This window comes from Triticum dicoccoides, chromosome 6A (assembly GCF_002162155.2).
Source record: "Triticum dicoccoides isolate Atlit2015 ecotype Zavitan chromosome 6A, WEW_v2.0, whole genome shotgun sequence".
Classification (NCBI taxonomy): Eukaryota; Viridiplantae; Streptophyta; class Magnoliopsida; order Poales; family Poaceae; genus Triticum; species Triticum dicoccoides.
This window is the reverse complement of record NC_041390.1, coordinates 584,878,823-584,903,616: the sequence shown is the minus strand read 5'-3', so window position 1 is coordinate 584,903,616 and position 24,794 is coordinate 584,878,823. Positions and strand designations below refer to the sequence as shown.

The following is a 24,794-nucleotide window of genomic DNA, read 5'->3' as shown; positions in this document are numbered from 1 at the left end:
GCAAGAAAATTTGCAGAATATACCAGAATCTTATTAAGCGATCCTAACTCCATGTGAAGTTTCCTAGGAAAAACATCAGCAAAGGATCAAGGTGGACAATAAACAACAGTAATATATAGTGCTTGGAGGTAAATAATAATAAATGAATCCTAGTGGGTTCAGGTATTTTGAATAATGAAGAATATTAAGAACTAACCATACACATGGTATGAAAGAAATTGATGAGAACAATAGTACATCTCCTCTTACTGCAAATCAACACCAACAAATCTACAGCAGCAAAAGCACATATAAGAGATTGAAATCTTGATGATATGTTCATGCATAATGCAAGAAAATTTGAAAATATACCAGAAACTTATTAACTGATCCTAGTTCCATGTGAAGTTGCCTAGGAAAAATATCAGCGAAGGATTAGGGGCTTCACATGGTTTTTGCCTACTGGTAGGAATTTATTTGTATGTACTGCTGCAGGTGAGAGGCTGACAATAAGAATGGATGTTCTACTAAAACGATATAGGTTTTGTGTGTTCCAGCAACAATGTTAGTTCTTAAAGAAAAAATGTAATAAGTTGATGGTTACATTCCTTTGATTTGATTCTCTCTGTCCTCCCTTCTCCTTTTCAAAAGAAAGTGGATCTCGTCATCTCTGACAATTTGAAAAGTAGGTATCAGTCTCAATTTAGATGCAATTTTGTACAATGGTCCAAAACAAGCAATATGCAGTAACAAGCACAAAGAAATGTAAAGAAATCAATTTACATCGAGTTAATAGTCTACACACATAAGCACTAAAGCGGAGTTTGCGCGTAGGAAACACTTTTTTTTGCGGGAGCGTAGGGAACACTATGTAAGAAAATAAAAGGTGTATTAGAATTTTTCTGCTAGTCGTAGGACATCATCGACACCGTGCTGCTAATAAATTAAACTATTAGAACTTATAAAATTAACCAAAGGATCAGAGAATGCGTAAGCGAGGAGGGCTAAATACATATATGTCAAGTTGAAAAATCTGAAACCAAATTAAAAACTGTAGCACAACCAACTAAAAGAAAGCTCGCTGGAGTCAGGCTCGAGCTCAATCCATGAGGCATGCTACAATATGAACACAAAGAGCACTACTATATATATCAGCTCCATGAGCATTTGTTGTAAGAAAACGCATAAGAAGCCTACTTTGAAAGCTAGCAAGACCAGCATTATAAGAATCAAATTAATATAGTAATCAGAATTAATTATATAAGAATAGTATAATATGTTGTCCAAAATCATAGGATATAAGAGTTCACCGTTGTGTTCATCACTTTCATAGTTTCTACTTCTCACCATATCATCATTCAATTCTGAGTCCACTAAAATGGTAGATAATTTTGTTCTAAAGTGTGTCCTATGCTCCTACCAAATACATAGTAGTAATCAGAATTACCCAAAATATAGTAATCGGAATTAATTATAAAAGAATAGTCTAATATGCTTTTGCCAAGTATTAATTAGAATTAGTCCACCAAGAACAATGGTGGGGATTCCGAGTGAAATATACATGCTCCAAATAGTCAAATGAAACATTCCTATCCAGAAGTTTAACATCCATAAATACCAATATAATCCACCTACGTGATTACAAAATTTTGATTAGACATTTTAATTTGATGAAATGAAAGACAAATAAACATGAATAATTAAATAGCTTTATGGTGTTTCAGCTGAAACACAAACATGGTGGGCAGCCTGACCGAAACTACACACACTCACTATAGAACCGCCCAATCCCATTCACGTTCCCTCCATCGCTAGCGTGCTTGCTGCCACAATCATCACTCTCCCCGCCAGCAAATTGCTGAAGATACGAGATTTACTGGAAAATTTATGATTTCTCACTGAATGATAAATCAAGTTCTATTTCCACTGCTTCTATAGACCAGAACAAAGATAGATATTGAATACTCATGCTTCTGGGCATTCTATTAAATCTCAATTGTCAATAACTAATCTTTAGAAGGCAAAATATATACAGAGAAAGAAAATTGTGGGGTCTTGAGCTAGATCCATCGATATTCTCACTGGCCACCGCAACTTTCTCTTGCTAGCGGGATATGATACTCTGCTTTCTTCTTATCAAATGGTCATGGCATATCAGTATACTCTGTAACTATTCGTCAGATTGCGTTTATCCGAACTGATGGTTAGTAATTAACTAATTACTCCATTATCGGCTCCAGATTTTAGCCTAACAATGGAGGCAATGAAGTTAGTTATGAGTATTAGATGTTTGGGACAAATAGCTGCAGTACAAGGTTAGTCCCTGCGAATTGATTGACCTTTTGCCGTGTGTTTACATTTGCATATATGTTGCACATGGTAAAATATCGACCAAAATATTATGAGATGACATGGTTAGATTAAAGAAAAACTATATAAGGTAAGATGAAGTACATGCATTAACCTATTTCCGTTCTGTTTGTTGCATATTTAAAAGGGACACGCTGAACCGACCCAGAGATGGGAGGATGATTTCGTCGCAGTTTTCTTAGCCTAGTGGGATTTAAATTCTTTTTCAAGGTATTCTCTCTACTTCAAGGTATTCTTTTTCAAGGTATTCTCACAGCCCACCAAAATGAAATAAATCCAGTATAATAAAGATGCTACAATAGTTTTTCAGACTCAATAATATGGAGATGTTACTAACAAACTACAAACTTATCACCCCATAGTAATTTAACTACAACCCTATACATACTACAAACTTCGTTCAAAATACACACAGCCGACTGACAACCATCCAATACTCCTAGTCTTATACATACTGCACACACTCGTAAACAAAACCCTCATTAAAACAATACATCAAGCAACAATATATTTTGGTCCAGTGATGGTGAAGACTGAACACCCCCATCCTGAAGGAAGTGACCGAGCTAAGTGGATTTTATAGTTTTCAATTTAAGTTTGTGCATAGACCAGCTAATGTTGCTGCTGACCTGCGTGCAAAAAATGCTTTGCCTCAGCAACAAAGGTGTGCCAGGATAAATAATGAATCCTAGTCGTTTTCAGCCTTCGGTATATGACTATAACTATGTACTTATTCAGTAATGAAAAGCTCCTGATTCGGAAAAAGGTGCACGTGCATGAAACAAGGATGTAGCAAAACAAACATATAAATACTGTCAAATTCTTCAAACAGAATAAAAATAAGTAGATGGAGCAGCAAATCTCTGTTTCTAAGAAGTACACGAGCTACAAATTTCATATTCAGGAAAGAGGAACCAAGACATAACCAAGAAAAAGAAAACATAGGATCCATAAACGTAAGATTCCGTGAATTGATGAGGCAACACTAACCTCATCAAAGCTTTTCCCATGATGAACGGCATGTTCGTGTCTCTCTTCCCTGAACGGTTTAAAGAGTTGTTCTTGTATATGAATGCTAAGCACGGCCCTTGGCAGATCTTTAGCCCCAAGAACAACACTTAAGGGCAAGTACATTTTGCTTCTTTATAATCGGCCCTTTTGAAATTAAAAAGGGCACAAATTTGATGCTTCCAGCATTCACATTTGTCACACATAACCCACCTTAGAGCCAATCAATTTGAACAAATTAGCATGAACAAAAAGAGTTTAGAGAATTCAAGTATGAAGGTTAGCCTTAGGAAATTGATTACCTTTCCACCTGAATCGTGCAACTGCGAGCCTCATTCTAACACAGGATACATAAATTGTGGCGAATCTCAGTAGCAGCAGCAGTATAGTATGATGCACTTCGTTTTGTCCGAGCAACACAAGGAGAACAATAAATTGGTGGAGACTCAAAATAAAGCTTATCTACTTTGCAAACGAAACTTTTTGATAGAACATGTTGCCTTATGCCTCTTTTCATATCCTCAATGACTGAATAATCATAATTTCCTCAATCCTCATAATTGAATGTTATGTGTCACTGGACTCACACCCTGGCCAACACAGCAACAACATCATCAGGTCATTTGCAGCAGGAAACAACGTCGGTATACAACAAAGCATAGCAGCATATTACAAGATACAAGCGCAAAGCAGCAGCAGGCCATCAGCGACAAGCACCCAGCGACATCAAGCACCCAGACAACACACACACACACCCACACGTAGCAAGCAGGGCGAGAGGACCGAGAACATATACCTTGCCGGCGACGGGATTCCTGGCGGCGGCGGAGATGACTCGCGGCGGCGATGGAGGTGAGTCGAGACGGCGGCCAGGGCGACTCCACGTGGCGGCTAGCGAACCCAGACGGTGGCGGCACTTCTTGGCGCAACACGGTGATCGTTTACAGTGGATGTATACGAAGTACTTGGCGATCTTCTCCGTGGTGAGTGTGATGCCAACCCCTGCACGTTGATGAGGAGATAAGAGCGGTGGAGGGCAGGGCGGCCAGAAGGAAGGAGACCTGCGGAGAAGGACGGCTCCGGCGGCTGCGACCTGCGGCGAAGGGTGGCTCCGACGGCGGCTGGAGGACCCGCGGGGCGCGGCTCGGGCGGCTCCGGGGCGGCGGCTCGGCGACCTGCGGGCCGCGGCGAATGGCGGCTGGGGGACCTGCGGGGCGCGGCTCGGGCGGCTCGACGACCTGCTCCCGGCTGCGGGACGAACGACGCGGGGGCGCAAGGTCGTGCGGGAGGAACCGCGCGGGGGCGTGAGGTTGTGTGGGCGAGCGAGAGGTCGTGCGAACGATTTCTTTTAGCGATCGATGGACTGCAGGTGGCTTAATTGCGTGGCTTGTTGGGTTAAACACGAAATGATTACAGGCCATCAGATCTTGTCGACGGATGCACCTGATTGTTTGGATCTGCTCTTCTCTTCTTTTTATAGTGGTAGTAGATGAAATTCTGTGTGAAATCCGGATCGGGACACTCATGACTTCGTATTGGAACAGTTCTCGTATGATGATATTATGTCCAAAACATACACGGCGACAGCAACGATGGTGCCGTACACACTACGTCCTCTTAATGGATCAACGAACTAAGAAAACGTGGGCTGGTTGGCTGGAAACATATATGGGCCGGTGTAATAGTCCAAAAGAATGTGAAAGGACGGGCATACGTGACTATAATAACTTGCAGAAGAAATTATGATATATATAGATAGATAGATTAGAGCATCTCCAGCCGTTGGCCCCCCAGGAGGCGCTAAAAATCGGCCCCTGGAGATGCACCGGTGAAAACCGCGTGCTGGGGCGTGATGCCCCCAGTCGCGGCGTCCATGATTTATTTGAAAACCACAAACTAGGCGCAAATTCATCCAAACTTCGGCGAGTTCATACATATTTAAAATATTAAAAAAAACGCTACTAGGCCCGTTGTCGCCCTCGCCGCTCCTCGCCGCCCGCCGCCCTTGAAGCTCTACAGGCCGAGGAGCCTGTAGAACTGCGTGTAGTCGTCGTCGTCGTTGTCGCCTTCTCCGCGACCGCCGTCCCTACTGCATTCCTCCTCAGGTTGGCGCGGCGGGTTGGACGGTCCGGGGGCGTTCTCGTCCTCGTCGCTGTCGAGGATCACCATGCTGTGCTCGTCCTCGCGCCCACGCTTGTGGGCGGCTATCTCCTCCAGGGCTCGGCGCTGCCGGACCATCTCGTTGTGGAGGTAGTCGTCCCGCGCCCACTTTAGGGCCTCCTCGTCGGAGAAGCCGCGCCGGGACTATGGCCTCATACTCCGCGGGGAGGCCGGGCTCCGTCTTCGGCCTGACGAGGACGAGGCGGCCAGAGGTGGGGGAGGAGTCAGCGATGCGGACGCCGGAGCTGCGGGTGCGGTGGCTGACCGGCGTGTCCTGGGGCTCCGGCTTGACGGGACGGAGGCAGGGAGAGCCGGTCGAGCGGCCGGACGAGGAGGAGGACGCCCCGGATCCATGCGCCTCGGCGTCCATGAGCTCCCACGCCGACGCGGGAGAAGGACGGGGGAGCGGGGTACTCCAGCCTGGGCGTGTTGCCGCCCTCGATGTACTCGAGGACGGCATCCAGCATGCGGCCGGGCACGCCCCACCATCGGCGACGGCCTTCGGAGTTGAGCCTTCCGAAGGGTACGACGCCATTGGTGGCCTCGAGCTGCTCGACGTGGTGGTGGCGGAAGTAGGGCTCCCACAGCGGGCTGTCGGGGACGTACCGTGCGCCTTCCCTCGCCGCATGCGGCAGAGAGCCGCGGATACGCGTGATCTCCGCACGCCGCGCTGCTCCGGTGGGCGATGGTGGCACCGGGACCCCCCGGCGCTGATCCTCCACGCCCCGGGCACCCGCATGTCTGGCGGGACCGGGTACTCGGCTTCATAGAGGAGCCGAGATTCGTCCTCGTGGAGGTGGCGGCGGCCGAAGCCGTTCGCCGCCGCGCCGTCACCTGGGAAGTGTTCGGCCATGGTTGAACTGGAACGGCGAGAGGAGAGGGAGGGACGGGGAGGAACGGGGCATCGACGGTGGAGAGTCTGTGCGTCACCGGCGCGCTGGGGATGGCTTATATAGGCGGAGGTGCCGCGCGGCCGCCGTGTTACGCGTGGCGGGCGAGGGACGTGCGTCGTCCGGTCTTCACTGCGCTGCCCATGAGGCATCAATGAAGGAGGCTGACCGCCGCGACAGCTTTGGCATTGATTCGCCGCGGAAACTGAGGCGATGAGGACGACGAAGCGGCGAGAAGAGCCGAGTCGCTGCCAAGGAGGGCCCGCCAACTTTCGCGCCAAAAACGATTCGGCCGGCGCCCCCTTGGGTCCGCCGGCGCCAATTTCGGCCCGAGCCGGCGAAAAAAGACCTTTAAGGACGCGACTGGACTGATTTTTCAACGCTGGCGGTCGAAATATCGCCTGAGGACCTTGTTAGGGACGCGGCTGAAGATGCTCTAAGACCCCTGAAGAATATTGAGAGGGGCCGTAAGTCATTGATCCATGCGGTGCCAGCCACTCGCCAAGTTTGCGTCCTCAAACTCGAGATATCGGACCTTTCCAACCCGCGGCTTCACCACCAAACGCGGCCGATACGCCGCCTAATTGTGCCCATATGTTGTAGGCCTGCTCGGACCCAAATGTTGGTTTGACGCTCCTAGAAGAAGCCTTTCGTGCCGCCACAAAGCAACCACTGCGCTGCACGTGCTCGCTATCAGCATAGCTTCCAAAAGCACCGCCTAAAGTGGGCTCATGCTGAAGGCCCATAACAGCCAAGATTCACCGCAGTGACTCCGAGTAGATACTCCCCGCGCCGGCATGGATCAACCCCCGCGCTGCATGCACACGCCTTCAGCACAACCTCCAAATGCATCGTACTTCCCATCTTCGACCCAGAGCCAATGACGTCGAGCTGGATCAATGCGATAGAGCCCCGTAAGGGCATCTTCAGCCGTTCGCCCCCTCAGGGCGCCTAAATAGAGCGATCTGGGGGCATGCTGGCGTTAGTTCGGCCCCGAGATGCGGGAAATTTAAACTTGGTCATTCCCGCTCTCAAAAGACGCCACAAATTCGGCGATCGGACGTAGTCTGGCGTTACAAAAAACAGAGCGCCGCACGCCGCAAGTTCGCGTGCGCAATGATTTACTCGGCGGGGTCGGCTCCAGGCGTTGGCGGAGTCGGCGTGTGCGGACTCGGCGGTGTCGGAGCTGCTTCGGTGCTGGGCTGTGTCGGCCGGTTTCGGCACTGCTGGGCGGCAATGTAGAGGCGTCGTTCGGGCTTGGCGTCCGTGTAGTCGTGGGCGCGGGAGCTTGCGTCGTCGGCGTTGCCGTCTGCATCTGGTTCAGGATGAGGCCGCGCTCCACCATGTACCACGCCCTGAGCTGCTCGTCGTTGCTTTGGAGCATGTCCGCCCCGCCCATCAGAAAAGCCATGTCGGTGTTCCTCTTTTTCGAGGCGACGTTCGTCCGGAGCAGGTCGAACTTGATGGCGCTGTTCTTCATCAGCGACGATCACCGCGCCTCGGTCTTCTCTTCACGTAGGACGGCCCGAGCCTGGGCGTCGGCGAGGCAATGCTCGATGGACTCCTGCACTCGCGCGGTTGCCGCGTCAGCGTTTTTCCCCTTCTTTGCCAATTTGTGGCCGTCCGGCTGCCCCTCTGACGCGCCCGGAGTCGTCGCGTCCGGCTTGTATGTCTCCTTGGCCTTGTCGAGGGTACGTCGGACTTCCGTCCACTTCTCGCACTTGTCAATGCGCTTGTAGACGTGGAGGTGCTTGAAGTCGGCGTCTTGGTTGTCGCGTCGATACATGGTGAACATACGCAGCAGCTGCACGGAGGAACAAACAGTTGGCGGGCGGCGGGCGTTGACGACGAAGAGATGCGGGCGAACGGCGTGCGTACCTGATCCTCAACGCTGGCGCCGCTCTCCGGGCGAGCCGCGACCTCCTCGACGATTCCATGCCATTTGTTGCACGCCAACTGGATACGCCCCCAATGGTTCGCCATCGTCTTGGAGCCGCGTTGCATGTAAACGCCTTTGAAGTACGGGTCGACGAGCTTTTACTCGTCGAACTCGGCCTTGATGCGGTCCCAGTACGTCTCCAAGCTCTGGTTCACGCCGGTGGTCGGGTCGAGGCAGACGGCTTTCCATGCTTCGGCGAGGCATTCCTCCTCCTTGGACGTCCACTTGATACGCGGTTCGCCTGACCTAGCCGCCCCCTTCTTCTTCTTCTTCTGGCGCCCCTTCGTCAGAACAGGAGCCGGCTCCTCCTCCTCCTTGTCCTCGTCCTCCTCCTCCTCCTCGGGTTCCTGCGCTTCATGCGCGTCCTCGCCGTAGACGTAGCCAAGCTCGGCCTCCATGTCGCCGCTGAGATCCACTACCTCGTCCTGGGTGGCGAACCCGGGAGACGCGGCGGCCGCGGTCGATCCTGTCGCGATGATGTCGTCCATGTCGGCTCCTGTGTCGTCCGTGTCGCCGAGGTGCGAGAAGGGCAGCGGTCCACGGCGGAGATGGGGCGTCGGTGTGGACGCGTAGGCGGCGGGCGGCGAGTAGTTGTATGAAGGGTACTGCACGCCGACGAAGGCGAGCGAGGGTGTGCGCGTCACGGGGTGGCCATGGGGAAGGTCACGTTTGGGTTGAACCCCCCGTGCGCGTCGCCGTTGGCGTAGCCGGGCGACGACGATCCCCATGGAGATCCGACGCCTTGCTGTCCCCGCGTACTGGGCGTGGCTGACGACGGGTGAATTCATCATCCCCGCATGGTCGACCGATGAGGAAGACGCCGCCGCGCGCGCCGCGTTGTCGCGGGCCTTCTTGACAATGGCCCTGTTCCGCCGGTCGGTGGTGACTGCGTCGCGTCGCTGAACTTCCACCCTCCACTCGGCGTTCGACATGCCCGGTGGCTTCGATGGCGGCGCCCTCGGCTTCCTCTGCTTCGGCTGGGCCACGGTGCCAGTCGTGGTTGCCGCCGCGCGCGGCATGGCGTATTTCTTCGGCGGCATGGCGGCGACTGGAAGGCGAGCTGGAGGGGGTTTGGCGGGAGAAAGGGAGGGAATGGCGGGAGGAAGGCGAGCGAGCGGAAGAGATGCGAGGGAAAAGCGTCAAGAAGCGGCGGGAAAAGGCCCTCGGGTCGCCGCCAGAGCGGACCCACGCGCCTTTTTCGCTTGTGCCGGCTCCCCAAGCGTCTCCCAGGGCGCCGGGTTTGGCCTGGGTCCGCCGGCACCAGTTTTGGCCCGAGCCGGTGAAAAACGGGCTTTTGGGGACGCGACTGGGCCGTTTTTTTGACGCCAGTGCAGCAAAATCGTCTGAGAAGGGCTTGTTGGGGGCGCGGCTGGAGATGCCCTAACTCCACCACACTACATGAGTCCGTCGTCGGCCGTACCAGGCATGCCTCTTTATCGTTTCCTATGGCAGATAGCATCGATTCCGCTAGGACGGGGGCATGCCGCGATGAAGAACATCCGTGTCTACAACGTGTGAAGCTGGTAGTCAACACGCCGCATGCAACGTCCCACTCTCCATGGAGGAGCCCGAGTCGACGGAGGCGACCCTCCTGGTGGTAATAGGTGGTAAAAGTTGTCACTGCCTCCGGACACGGGACACCCCTAGCAAGGACGACCAGCACACTATTGTACGAGCACTGGCCCCGGATCCATGGACCCCGGCGTCCTTGGGCAAGCCGCACGCTGTCACGACCCGGGTCACGTGTCCACCATGGAAACCCGTTGAACCAGGCCCTATGGAGATGGCTCTGCCGGTGCCGACAGGTGTTCGTAGCAGCCGTCGTGTCGTCTTAGAAAATGAGGGTGAATGGGGTGGCGAGATCAGCGATCCGATTCTATAGAAGACATCTCGTGATATGTCACTTGTGCATATCTGTTTTTAGTGTAGTTTGAATGTGGCCTATCTATCCTATTTGTGATCATCCCTCTGTCACCTACTCCCTCCCTTGACAAATATAAGATGTTTTAAATATTTTAATATGGACTACATACGGAACAAACACACTAAAACGTGGATTCACAAAAAAGTTAGAACATCTTATATTTGTGAACCAAGGGAGCACTGTAAACTAATATAAGACTTTTTAGATCATTCGATGTAGTACTTTTTAAGCCTCCTAATTTTAGGCATGGGCGTGTGCCCACCACTATCTTTGTTACACTAGTTTATTAAACAACCAGACCAACAATCATATCAGCAACCACATTAGTGTATAACATCTTTGAGAGAAACACAACCAAGGATATACAAATAACATTACAAGGTAAGAAAAGATTGAGTACAATATTTTCTGCGGTGTACAGGTACAATAATGGAGATGATACATTATAATAGTGAGGCTTTGCCTTCCCTTGTACTCCCTATTTATTTTAGAAATCAAAGCGGGTAAAAAAAAGAAACAAAGCATCCTTTTGTTAGCCCGTTTCAAGTGTCTTTGAACTGCTTATTATTGTGACCTGGCATGCGTGTATTGTTGGTACTTGTTTTGAGGGACTTGATCTTCACTGGATAGCGGTGGATGCACCCTGCCCATGGCCCATTCGTGTCGGGGGATGGAATGATGCACTTCCACACCGCGCTGTTGCATTTGAATCCTGAGCCAAAGCCGATCATCCATACGCGATCACCACGATGCATACGGCCCTTGGCCTCTATATATGCTAGCTCATACCAAGTTGAACTGCTGGATGTGTTTCCGAAGCGGTGCAGGGCCATCCTCGATGGCTCAACATGCTCGTCGGACAAGCTGAGGCTGCGTTGAACCTCATCGATGACCGCAGTCCCACCAGCGTGTATGCAGAAATGCTCAAATGCTGTGAGGAAGTTGGGCACGTACACTTTGAAACGCCCGTTGGTCAGCTTTTGTGCCACAAAGGACATTGCAAACAAAAGTTGTTCCGAGATTGGGAGGACGATGGGTGCAAGGGTGACGATGTTGGCTTTGAGAGTGCGGCCGGCAGCAGCGATAAGGTCCTTGGAGAGATTGACACCAGTGTGCCCCTTGTCATCCTCCTCTCGATGTATGCATCTATATGAGTTATCATCCGCCGCGGTAAGCGTACGCACAACCGACATGAGCCGGAGTCGGGCTTTGGCGGCGGATGTGGACAGTAGCACGGCTGCTCCGCCCATGCGGAACAGGCAAAATGGCAGAAGCATAGCTCGCTCATTCCCATCATAAAGAAGGGGGGATAGAGTTTCTGTAGATACCACCAACGCTCGTGCGCCTCGGCGCGCGGTCTGTAGAAGGTTCCTCGCAGCCTCTACTGATATCAGCCCAGCGCTGCACCCCATTCCAGATAGGTGCACACTGCGGATGTCGCCTCGTAGCTTGTACTTGTTTATTATCATGTCGATGAAGGACGGTGTTGGGTTGAAGCCGCTGCAGTTGACGACTAGTATGTCGATAGTGTCAGGACATACGTTTGTCTTGGAAAACAATTCGTCAATGGCTGAGAAGACCACGAGCTCAGCCTCTTCGCGGGCCGCCTCTAATGTTAAGTACTTCTTCCATGGGATATAGTGGACTGGTGTGGGCAAGCAGGTCTCCTCGCCGAGCCCTGAGCTCTCGAGAAGCCGCGACATGAAACAGATGCTCCGTTCGTTGAGTGTAGACGATTGGCGCGCGCACTCCAGGAATGCGGCAAATGGGACGCGGTTAAGATGAGTGCCATGGAAGCAGGCGTAGTCGACGAGGTACACCTTCCGTGGTTGTGATAATAGATACATGGTAACTGCAGAGGCTGGGAGGAAGCATGACAAGAAGAGGTATGCAGGTGTAAGGGCTCTGAGCCGACCCAGGATCTCATCGTGCCCGAGCCTTGCTACCACAACAATAGTGGCTGCCGCTATTGGCACGGTCACCATGGATAGGAAGTTGTCTACTACGAGCTTGAAGAGAAATTTGAGGTTCTTCCAAATTCCTGATGAACTCATGCTGCCAAAGCGCAAACATGTGGTTCTATCTGTGTGCGTGTGAGTGTTGTGAATGTGAAGATAGACTTGTCTTACATATAACAGCTGGTTTTATTGCTACCAACTACCAACTAATTGTGCAAATGAAATGTATCCATTAACACGGTGTAGCATTAAGCAATCACATGTTTTTTTATAGATCACCGAACTAAACATATTGTTCCAAATAGCCCAAACAGACATTAAGATACCCAATCCATTCTGATAACGTGTAACATGGTACTTGGGACTTTTTTCCCCTTGACTGATATTTGATATTTCTGATAACGAGAACTCTTGCTAGAAGGACCATGTGGTTGCGAGCCCGAGCTGGTGTCCCTGGGCTTCTTTTAGTTCTTCTCTTGTATCACCACTGATGGGTGCTGAGAGCTCATCAGTGATGTTCTTTTGTCACCATTGACGGGCATCCAGCTGGAGGGGGTTTAGGCGCCCTTCACTGAAGAACTATTCTGTACTAGTTACAACGACAACGGCTAGGGCTATTGGCACAGTTACCATTGGTAGAAAGTTGTTCACGATGATCTTGTTCACATATTTGGGCTGGCTGCTCATTCGTGCTAAACTCATGCTGTTGAAGTGCATGCGCGGGAGAGGGTGTAGGGATAGAATGTGGCTGGTGCCTGGTACCGCGATCCCATATACAGACGGGGAAGTTCAAACCAACTGATTTCATTGTTATCAACCAATCCACGTGTTTTTTATGGATCGTTCCTTTGACACTTCAACAAACTAAGCATGTCATTTGTTTCTTTGTCTGAACTATATCACATTTTCCTACCTGCGAATTCCCGACCTGCCTTGCCCAAATTAATGGGGCAGTAGTATGGTGACAGCTTATCTATGATAAGTCATTTTTTTTCTTTCGAAATTAAGGGGTTCCCCAATTTCATTTCTGGAAGAGAATGTTCCCTACAGGACTGTTCCAGAATTATGATACATATCCAAAACAAAAGGACAGACACAAAGACTGAATAATTCTCACTACTTTATAGTTTATAAAGCCGTCTAGGAAAGTTTTTACATTCCACCATCAAAATAAGCAGAGCAAAAAACCTACATGAAGGCATTTTTCTACTCGAACCGGTCTTCCCTTCATCCAGCAAGCTGCAGAACCCTTCTTTCTACTGATCAGCTGCAACTCCCAACTTGCACCTCTGCTTGTATGCCTCATAGTTCTTTTCAATTATACTATTGATTCTAACAGTAAATTAATTTATGACATGCTCATTTTTCTCTATTATCTCTCAGCCAACAAAAAATGCATGGCAAAAATATACACCAAGACTAAGCTTATTATTAAAAAAATATGCTGAAAATTTAAGGCTCCAAGCCATACAACCTTGGATGCACACAGATTGCATAAAGTATTAAAAAAGAAGTACATCACTCAGATCACTGCTTAAAATGAAATAAATGTAAATCCAAACTCAATTTTTTTAAAGAAGAAGATAGAGAGAGAAGCGATTACGAATGACCTCATCGCGTACTCAAAACTGAAGCCCTGTGAACTGAACCACCTTTTGCTCCAATGCCAAGCCAGTCAGCACTCAGCACTCAGCACTCAGCAGATTGGAATGTTTTTTCCAGCACTTGTCAAAATTGGAACCTGTGTAATATATAATACTTGCGACGTTCTGCCTCGAGATTAATAAAAAGAACAATAATCAACTTATTAGCCATAGTTCAGAAACAGTGCTTGACAGGTTCATAGTATAAGCAACATAAGCTTGGTCTTTAAAATTTCTTAATTAGAAGATACTTCCTGTAACTACAAACACCACAGACCATAATGATGATCTCAATCTCATGGCCCGCAAGAGTATGTTTTGTTTAGGCTGGAAACATGGAATGTCACTGATCAGAGTTTGTGGACAATTGCGATTATGTAACCGCCTATTGTATTTTGCAGGTCTTCGTTATTTATGACTCAAGGATATGTCCTCTGTACATTGGTCCACTCACATACGTTTGTTCATTTTACGGGAAGTCTCTGACACTGAAGAAAATCTGTACAAATGAAATTGTTCAACTGCAGAAGAATATAGCAGAAAGGTAAAAGATATTAAGTGTAAAGGGGGATGGGAGTTGAGAGGGTGTCAATTCCCACCAATTTCTTCTCATGGGCAGACCTTCATCCCAAACTAATTCCGATCATATACCAAACAAGGGAATAAGAGTGAAATTCTATTTCACATGCCTACTCCCTCGTGCGAACTCCCCTTCCCCTTCCCAAAGTTTACCAAACAGGCTGAGGAAAAGAAATCACGCCACAGACTGGCATGAGTCCCCAGGTGTTTTTAGGCGATGCGACCAAAGTGAGATCATCAGAATAGTACATCATTTGATAGTAGTCTATGTTTCCTGCATTTTTGGAAGAGCAGCATTGTGTTCCATCAGCTAGCATTACTGCATCAACTGCTCTTGAAGTTATCATATCCAAATACTACCAAACGTACCCGTACGTACAATGAGCAGGTGAAGCATATTTAATGCTAGTTTCAAGGCAGATTAATAAATGATTTGACACATACATACATTAGGAAACAAGAAGGCCAAGAGAACTTGTCCATTTGTATTTTTATTTTTCCGACAGAGAGAACTTGTCATTGCAATGGTGCATCTAGCATGGTTATAATGATATATCATTGTGCCGATAAATCTTGAGAGCACGACTACACAAAATAGAGAGAAAAATACTACCAAGTCTGACAAGTATTCACAAGTTTACGACAAAAGAAACAAAAGTCATGTCTAACAAACTGCCCTCGCGTGTTCTTTTGTCTACATACCCTCTGCAGTATATTTAAGGACGTCAAAAGTTCATTCTCAATTGAAATCTCAACAAAAAGCCCCAGCTGATTTAGGTTGCAAAGGTTACACCAATTCAAGAGCAACATTTCTCCTTTAGCTGCTGACATGGTTGATTGATCACATGCCAAATTAAACAGGCAGCCACACAGATATACATGCACTAGAAAGAGTACTCTAGATAAAGCAAGAGTTGATATGATTCATACATGACTTACTGAGGTTGTGTGAACGGTCGACATAGTGTACAAGATACTCGTCAAGGTTGTAGGGTCTGGCATCCGGAGTATAACCCCGTGTCATATCGTAGACGAACTTGTGCTTGGCTGCAACCCTTCTGTGGTTCTTCTTCTTGTTGATATGATAGATGCTGAACCCATAAGATTGCTGCTGACGGCAGCCCAGGTATACTGAGTCGGCAGAAATGGAGGGGAATGTCTCCGTGGAGATGTGCAAGCAGTGCGTCAGGCCGACAAACAGCGCGTTCTGACCAAGGCTCCTGACGGGGACCAGCCTCCTGCCGGCGATGTCCACCTCCAACAGCTCAATGCGGCTGGTGATGCCGTCCACTGTGAAAGTGTGAATAGCTCCTTTCGATTGTATGCCTCAACGCCGCCGAACCGCTCCATGCCTCTCCAGTACCGCACCATCAGCATCCTCCCACCGGTGCCACGGACCAGGAGCGAGATAATGTGATTGAACCAAATGTAGTCTTTCTCGGCAAAGCAGCGCTGGTCAACCACCTCCACCAGCCGAGGTAGCGGCTGCAGCTCAAGAAGGTAGACCGAACCCTCTGGCGAGCTGATGTAGCAACGTCCTCCGAGGGACAGCAATGTGCGGAATAGTACCTTGCGATGACTGTCGTACATGGGGTGGGAGATCTGGCCTGGGCTGACCAGCGTCCAGTGCACATCGCCAGGTTTGGCGAAGATGATGGTGGCTACACCGGCTCTCAAGCAGAGGATGAGTGTGGGCGGGGAGGTGGAGTCGTCAAAACATGCGCCATTGATCACCCTCGGAACAACGCGGAGGGGATTCTGCAACAACTTCGGGATGTAACGTTCACTATAGGGGGGAACGGCGACAACGATGTTGGAGACCGCTGGGAACTCGGTGACGGTGTTGGTGAGTGGGTCGAGGAGGTGAATGGCCTTGGTGGGCTTGTGGAAGAGGACGAGGAGGCCGTCGGCGGCGCCGATGTGGCAGTGGGTGGAGAGCGCCGGGAGGTGGACGCCGAGAGAGGCCGCGGTGGCTAGGTTGAGGAGGCGGCTGTGGGGCTCGGCCTCGTGGTTCATGGAGAGCGCCATCCAGTTGCGGGGGCGGAAGCGACTGTCGAGGATCCCTGCCGTGCGCGGGTCAGCGGTGAGTCCGCGCCACGGGCTGCACACGGCGCGGAAGCGGAGGTACTCGGCCACGTCGAGGGAGAGCAGCCGGCCGGAGATCTCCTCGACGAGGTCCAGAGGAAGCAGGTTGGCCCAATCCCTCCATTCCTCCGGGCCGAAGTGGACCTGACGACGCGCTTCCGTCGTCTCCCTTGCCGATGATTCATCTGTCGCGCCAAGATTGGCCAATCGCTCGGGCTTGGATGATTCTGCGAGGAGGCAAAGCCGCCGGCGCCGCGCTCGTGTCATCATCCCGTGAGATCCGTCGACGTCGTCGGATTCCACAGCCACAGGGGGAACGGCGAGGCTCCGGCGCAGCGACCGTTGCCTCGTCATCGTAGCGGCCTGGTGTGGTCGGGACTCGGGAGGCGGAGCGCAGGTTTGGCGGCGGCGGCGGCGGCGGAGACAGGGAGGAGGGAGGCAAATATGCGGGCGGGAGTCGAGCGTCGCGAGTGGCTGCGGGCTTCTTCAGTTGAGAAATGCGGCCCATGGACTACTGTACTGGCCCTTTACTACCGAGTACACACACTGCCTCCCATAAGAAAAAAAAGAGTACACACACTGCCAAGTATATTTCCTTGCTACGAACAAACGCTCTTTTGATGATGCTGTGCTGCTGAAATACATGTGTGATACTCAGTCATACTTCTTTTCTTTAAAAAAAAGCTAGACCAACTGGGGAGGAACCCAGCGGCATTATATTAAGAAGGAATGTGGGACGCTAAATTTAACCGAATAGGGTTCCAACCCAGGACAGTGGGGCGACACCACCGCGCTCCCATCACCGAGCTATGAGCTCATCCACAAATGAATAAATGGTGGGGTGTACTTTAAAAATAAAAGGCATGTGTGATACTGCGTCCAGTTACTCTTACTTTACAAAGGCTACAGCTAGACCCTATGCAATTGCACACCATCAAGGGGCCACCCCCATGGGAGGGGAACTTTTGGTCTATGGGGACATATGCACCCTATATGGGAAAAAAATTAGTAATTCAACAAAAAGTCAAAAATTCTTGAAAATATTTTTGAAATAAACTTGACCTTCTATTGTACTCGTGAAAAATAAAATCCATGAAAAAAAATATCCTTTTGACTTCTTTTCAAAAAAGACAAATTTTTGGCTAAAATAGTGTGAATAGTGACCTATAATAGCAAATAAATTTTGTCTTTTTTGCTGTGAGGTCAACTTTTGTTTTTTTTCGTCGACATTTATATATTAGTGCAAAAGTAAGTCAAGTATTTTGTCAAAATAGTTCTTACCTATTTTGACTTTTTATTTAAAAATTAAAAATAAATTCCCATATAGGGTGCATATACAACCAGGAACTAAAGTGTATTTCCCCACCCCCATGTGAGTTTTACTCATTTTTTGTATTTGAGTAGGTCATAGGATCATGAAAAACTAAAATAGAGGCCAACACCTAGCAGGAGTTGGGTCAGGCGCACCGAAAGGGGGAGGCTCGCACTTAAGCCCTAGATCTTTCTGTGTGATGGTCCGGATTTGGGAAGCAGGTGCCTCTTCAAAATTGTGAATTGACTTTTTCCTCATCACACAACCCTTGTACACCCATATTAGGACCCCATGCAAAAGGGAACTAGTTCCGACACGTCCATGTGATCTCGTTCGCCCCTTCTCTGATGGGCCTCATGACGTCTAATACGTACCTTTTCTTCCGAATGGATACTCGAGTGAAATCTGTGGGGCTGTATTTTTCTTGACCGATTCTTGCATCACTGAATGCTTCAGATTTTGTATATCCCTTGTTACATGGTGCAGTTGGCTACTAGAAAGGGATTACCAACTTTGTGATCATTTGACTTGGAGGTAAATTTTGCACCAGTGAACATATGCAATGAGGAGTGGTAGTTCAAGGTAAATTGGAAGTTTGAAAATCAAGGATTCAATAACTTCAGATGTATTCTATCTACATGCTAATTCATGATGAAATTTTCTTGCGTTCTTGCATATTCTAAGTTAGTGACTAGTGATTAGTAAGCCTACAAGAGTCCTTTTATCTCATTTACTTTTTCACCTGTGACTTTTTCCTCCTATCGTTTAACGGTGCCTACTCGTTGTTGGCTCAAGTGTGTAATGTTTTCAGACAGTAAATGCACATAGAGTTGAACCTCTTATTGCCAAAGAAAAATATTGTGACAATCAGTCCTTGAATTGTCCACACTTGGATAGGTATGTATCTATATTGTTGATACAACTTTTCTACTTTGTATCTATATTGTTGATTGATGTGCCGAGCATGTGAAGCTGCAAGAAAATTTGGTCCCATTTTATGTTAATTCTTATTTTTATAATTCAGACTTATCTGCTTGCATCACCTGCTTCTTACTGTGTAGAGAAAAACTGAGTGTTGTCTCTGAGAAAGAATGAAAAAGAGCATCCAAAAATACCTCTTCATTAAGAAATTAATCAACTCATTAGTCTTGGGATGCATTTTTACATACAGTGTTCTGTTAGTTTTTCTGCAAGGGTTCGATATACAGAATACACTGCTATTGCTACCTCACTTTTCTCTTAGCAATAGATACATGTTCAAAGGATTATACAAGTGCGTTGATACTCCCAGTCTGTTTCAGCATATCAGTATGCTCAGTCACATCTTTCCTGTGTTTTTCATCCAGCCTCACCATCGTAGCAACTGCACTTGAAATTATCATAATCCAAATATCTACTGCCTGTTTGGAGCAAGATAAATAAACAACTTCAAACATACCTAGATTAGGAAATGACAAGGACGAGAGAAATTTCCCATTGCAATGGTGCATCTAGACTGATTACAGTGATGTTCTAAAAAAACACTTACTGTGACACTTTGTCATGCGGGTCCATATTGAGAGAATAGAGACACAAAATAGAGAGAATAAATTAAACAGAAAAATATAGGAAAATTTAAAAAATGTTGCATACACAAAATTCTAAATTCAATATGTACTTACAAGTTTGGGACAAAAATGTCATCAGTGTGACAAACTGCTCTCGCATGTTCTTCTATCTACATACCCGATTGCATACATTTGCCGACAAGTTAACAACAACAAAATTACTTTTCTCTCTCACCAATACTGAGCTTATTATAAAAAGCATGGTAAATTTGAAGGATCCACCCCATATAACTTTGGAGTCACACAGATAACATAAATGATTAAAAAAGTACTCCATCCGTTCCTAAATATAAGACTTTTTAGAGATTTTAATATGAACTACATACGGAGCAAAATGAGTAAATCTACACTCTAAATAGGTCATATACATTCATATGTAGTTCGTATCAAAATCTCTAAAGAAAGACTTATATTTAGGGGTGGAGGGAGTTCATTGCTCAGATTGCTGCTTAAAGTGAAATAAATGTAATGCCAAACTGAAAATTCTCAAAAAGAAAGTGGGACAAATGAAGGACCGCATTGTGTAATCAAACTGAAGCCATATGAATTGAATCACCTTTTACAAAGGTGTGTGGTGCGGATGCTAAAATGCCAAACATAAATCTTAGCTAAACAACACAATGACAAAATATTCATGATTTAAAACCGACCACCAACACCAAATACTATTGGTTTTCCTTCTTTTCTCTGATGCAAAACAAATGAAATAGCAAAATACTTTCAGGCTGTTGAAACATCATTTAAAGCAATGAACAATTAGCATAAGCGTAAATTTGCAGGGAGGAACAAGATCTCACGGTTGTAAGATAACAAGATGCCAAGAACTTCAGCTCTCAATTAAGAAAGTAGGCAATCGACTTTGTATAAACAATAATCAAGAGCTGAGAGATTATTCAATGGGGTTCTAGCAGGGTTGCTAACAGAGTGTTGTCCCCCAAATCAAATTACTCATATTGGTACCCTAAAAAAATTACTCATATTGGACCTTCTGGGCTTGCTGCATTCGCCTGGGAAATAACAAAGCGGACAGTCGAATCTTTTCTTTGAAATCTGAAGCTATTTCTAACCTTTCCATATTTGTCATAGGATGTAAAAGATAAGGTCACTGTTTACATTAGAGGAAAGGTGCTTAATTAGAGAGCATAGGACTTGCACACAAGAACTATGTCAGTTTGTACTTTGTAAAGCCATTGGAGAGCCAAACCAAATGGTTCTAGCATAAGCAGAGTGGGGAAAAAAGATGTGCTCGTCGGATTTGACCAACGACATCTAGAACAAAATCAGAGAGCAAGTCCCTATGAAAAAAAAACATGTTAAACAGGCACCTCATTTAGGTTGCAAAAGTTACACCAAGTATATATAGAGCAAAAGTAGCTGCTGTCAAGGCTGATCGACGACATATGCCAAATTAAACAGACGGCCATACAGATACATTATATGCACTAGAGAGGGCTCTAGCTAAAGAGACAGCTGGTATGATTGATACACGCCTTGCTATAGCGGTGTCTACGGTCCACATAGAATACAAGATATTCATCAAGGTTGTAGGGGCTGGCAGCGGGTTGATATAAATACCGGGATATATCAAAGACGAACTTGTCATTATGCTCGGTCCTCGGGTGGTTCTTCGTGTTGTTGATATGATAGATGCCAAACCCACGGAATTGCTGATGATGGCAACCCAGGTATATCGTGTCCGCAGAAATGGAGGGGAATGTCTCGGTAGAGATGTGCAAGCAGTGCGTTAGGCCAATAAACACCGCATACCGGCCAAGGCTCCTGACGGGGACCAGCCTCCTGCCGGCGATGTCCACCTCCAACACCTCAATGCGGCTGGTGATGCCGCGCGCAGTGAATAGCTCCTCTGGATTGTAAGCCTCAACGCCGCCGAAGCGCTCCATGCCGCTCCAGTACCGCACCATCAGCATCCTCCCAGCGGTGCCACTGACCAGGAACGACATTATGCGCTCGCGCCAAATGTTATCTGGGTCGGCAAAGCGGTGCTGGTCAACCACCTCCACCAGCCGAGGTAGTGGCTGCGGCTCCATAAGGTAGACCGAACCCTCCGGCGAGCTGATGTAGCAGTGTCCTCCCAGGGACAGCAATGTGAAGAATAATAACTGTTGATGTTGGTAGTTCCTGGGGTGGGTGGACCGGCCTGGGGTCACCATCGTCCAGTGCGCATCGCCGGGTTTGGCGAAGATGATGGTGGCCAGACCGCCTCTCAGGCAGAGCAGGAGTGTGGGCGGGGAGGTGGAGTCATCAAACGCTGCGCCATTGATCGCCCTCGGAATAGTGCCCAGGGGATTCTTGAACAAAACGGTGTGGTGGTCCAGGGGGACGGCGGGAACTATGCTTGAGATTGCCGGGAACTCGGTGAGGGCGCTGGTGAGTGGGTCGAGGAGGCGGATGGTCGTGGTGGGCTTGTGGTAGAGGAGGAGGAGGCCGTCGACGTCGCAGATGTGGCAGTGGCTGGAGAGCGCCGGGAGGTCGACGCCGAGGGAGGCCGCGGTGGCCAGGTTGAGGAGGCGGCGGTGCGGCTCGGCGTCAGGGATGATGGAGAGCACCATCCAGTTGCGGGGGCGGAAGCGGCTGTGCAGGAGGCCTGCTGTCCGCGGGTCGGCGGTGAGTCCGCGCCACGGGCTGCACACGGCGCGGAAGCGGAGGTACTCGGCCACGTCGAGGGAGAGAGCAGCCGGCCGGAGATCTCCTCGACGAGGTCTACAGGGAGCAGGTTGGCCCAATCCCTCCATTGTGCGAGGAGGCTAAGCCGCCGGCGCCGCGCTCGCGTCATCATCCCGTGAGATCCGTCCCCATCGGATCCCGCAGTCACAGGGGGGACGGCGAGGCTACGGCGCAGCGTCGATTGCCTCGTCATCTAGACTGCAGGCATGAGAAAGGGATTTGGTGAGGGGGGGTCGGGCGTCGGGCGTCGGCGCAGAGGTTTGGCGGCGGGGTTCGACGAAAGGGGAGGAGGCAGTGTGCGAGCGTTGCGAGTGGCCGTGGGCTTCTCGAATTGAACATTGTAGACGGCCTTGTAGGCCCAAGGATCTAGGTAACAGACCACTGTCAAACAAGTTGTCAGTGAAGCGTGATGTTGGATGTGTTGAAAAACAGCATGGGTCTCACGGGAGTCAATGTGTCATCCGAAGCGTGATGGTGGATTGGGTTTTAGGGACATCCAACTTTGTAATCTCGCCCTCCTTGCACGGCAAGCTTGGCGAGTTCTCCCTGATCCATCATCTCTCAGCGCGAGGATTTTCAAGGCGGTGTATTTCCCTCAAGATTCAGTATTGCATGCGGAACTTAGACCTCGCCCTTTAGTGCGAGGGACGTGATGCTCTGAAACCTGGGATTATTCGGCGGATCGGTAACAGGGTTGATACTAGTTTTCTTGGAGACAATTGGATCCCTAGCTAGGGATTTCGGGTTGCGGCATGTATGTGCTTTATCAGCTAATCCACTGCAAAGGGTTAGTGATCTGATCGATTCTGCTGGCTGCTCATGGAACCATCAGGTAGTTTGAGCTCATCTTCTTCCCATGGATGTCAAGGCGGCGGTGTGTTTTGATTTTCGGCCAAAAAAAAAACAGATTTCGGCCGAATTTCGGCCATCTTGGTCTACGGCGAAATCTACCTTTCAGCCGAAATTGGTCAAATTTTAGTTAAATTTTGGTCAAATTTCGGCCAATTTATAAAAAAAAGTGCTGAAATTCGGCCATCTCAGCCTGGGGTGAAAAAAAAAATCTCAAACCGAAAATCAAAACACAGGCGGTGCTGAACATTCTCTTGAGCACAGTTAGCCAGGAGGATTTGTGGGCTTGGCATGATGAAATGTCTGGGACATTCACAGTCAGGTGTGCCTATAGGCTGCTTGTTGACACGAAAAAACAGCGCGAGGACTGACTTGAGCAACGACAAGGGTGCTCTCATGAACAGCGTATGCGTAAAAGTTGGTCCAAACTGTGGAACATGTATGTACCCCCAAGGTGAAGGTATTTGTTTGCAGCTGGCTAGAGTCTCGTTGGCAACAACGGACGTGGGGGCGAATAGAAATATGGCAGATTCAGATGTGTGTCAAGTGTGTAACTCGGCTCTCGATTCATGGCGTCATTCGCTTTTTGACTGCAACTTGGCCAAGGGGGCCTGGGCTTTACTTGATGATGACATTGTGGATTATATTGCGGCAAGCAAGCAGCCGGATCCCAAGTTGTGGCTCTTTGACTTGATCAATAATCTCCCACCGATGCGTCGTCAAGGTCCTGGTTAATTACCATGTGGGCTATATGGTAGGCAAAGCGAAAGGCTGTTCATGAGGAGTTTCCAACATTCAATTTTACTGAGATATTCGTAAGTAAAAACACTCAGATGCTCATTAGAAACTCCCTAGATTTACTTACGTTTACTTTAATTAAAATATAATATGGTCGATGGCATGATAAAGACATAATTTTCTCTCTGGCTAGTTCGGAATATGCTTTGACACATTCCAATTTTCACACACAACATTAAACATAAGAGCTTGGTTAGTAGCATTAGCATATACATTGGTATTAGTAATTGGACTCTTGAATAAATAAGAGTATGTGGCCTAGCGGTTTTTTTTTAGAGAGAGATATGTGGCCTAGCATTGTGAGCTTGGTTCTTCCGCTTCTCTCACCAGGTTTCAGTTCCAGGATTGACACAAGTATATGTTAGGTTGTATGGTGTGCCTCTACGTCTAGTGAGACCAGTCTCTTGTAATATCTTTGATTGTGTACAGCGTGCACACATATATATGGTGGTTGTGTATTTTGTCAGTTAGACATATAAATGAACAACACCTCTGGAAATTCACATGAATGGCACTCAAACAGAGGTTGTTCCAAAGTCTTAAATTCTATAAATGAATTGGATTTGTGATCAACGACATATATGACACCAGCTAGTTTGATGAGACTAAGAGAGTGATGACTATCGAATGCTGGTACAAATAATAAAAAAAGACAAGCTTTGAATGTTCATGAGCCACCACCAATTGCCTACAAATTGGAAGTCCCATGAGCATCCACATAGCCATGAGAAGGGAGTCAAACATATATGAGTGAAAGACTATAGTCCATAGTGGATAGCAGAGACATATTCCATAGTCAATTGTTAGCTTGAAAGTATTATGTGATCCAAATGATGGCCATCTAGCCTTTTGAGAATGAGAGAGATCAGGATTCTGCATTCTCTTTGTGAGTATAACTGTCACCCTTTTGTTTAGTAATTCGCTGCACGTACATGCTGCACTTTGGCTAACCAAAGAGCTTGTGTCCTAGGAATATCATGGCAACTCCTGCTTGTGTCACGGTTGATT

The 24,794-nt window shown here is 48.2% G+C and overlaps 2 protein-coding genes and 1 pseudogene across 2 annotated transcripts; all 3 read right to left on the bottom strand.

Moving 5' to 3' along the window:
- Nucleotides 1-10,608: 10,608 nt before the first annotated feature.
- LOC119314349 (3-ketoacyl-CoA synthase 5-like) lies at nucleotides 10,609-12,356 on the bottom strand. The gene has a single exon (XM_037589078.1). It carries the CDS (start codon nucleotides 12,322-12,324, stop codon nucleotides 10,813-10,815), a length of 1,512 nt encoding a protein of 503 aa, XP_037444975.1. The 5' UTR covers nucleotides 12,325-12,356; the 3' UTR covers nucleotides 10,609-10,812.
- Nucleotides 12,357-15,348: 2,992 nt separating this feature from the next.
- On the bottom strand, nucleotides 15,349-16,237 carry LOC119316029 (annotated as a pseudogene).
- A 4,648-nt stretch (nucleotides 16,238-20,885) lies between these two features.
- Nucleotides 20,886-21,452, bottom strand: LOC119316692. The gene has a single exon (XM_037591051.1). The coding sequence runs from the start codon at nucleotides 21,413-21,415 to the stop codon at nucleotides 20,909-20,911; it is 507 nt and encodes a 168-aa protein (XP_037446948.1). The 5' UTR covers nucleotides 21,416-21,452; the 3' UTR covers nucleotides 20,886-20,908.
- Nucleotides 21,453-24,794: the final 3,342 nt, after the last annotated feature.

Bases quoted from the DNA above. Each gene is read 5' to 3' on its own strand.
- LOC119314349 (XM_037589078.1), bottom strand. From the start codon at position 12,324: ATGAGTTCATCAGGAATTTGGAAGAACCTCAAATTTCTCTTCAAGCTC.
- LOC119316692 (XM_037591051.1), bottom strand. From the start codon at position 21,415: ATGTCGTTCCTGGTCAGTGGCACCGCTGGGAGGATGCTGATGGTGCGG.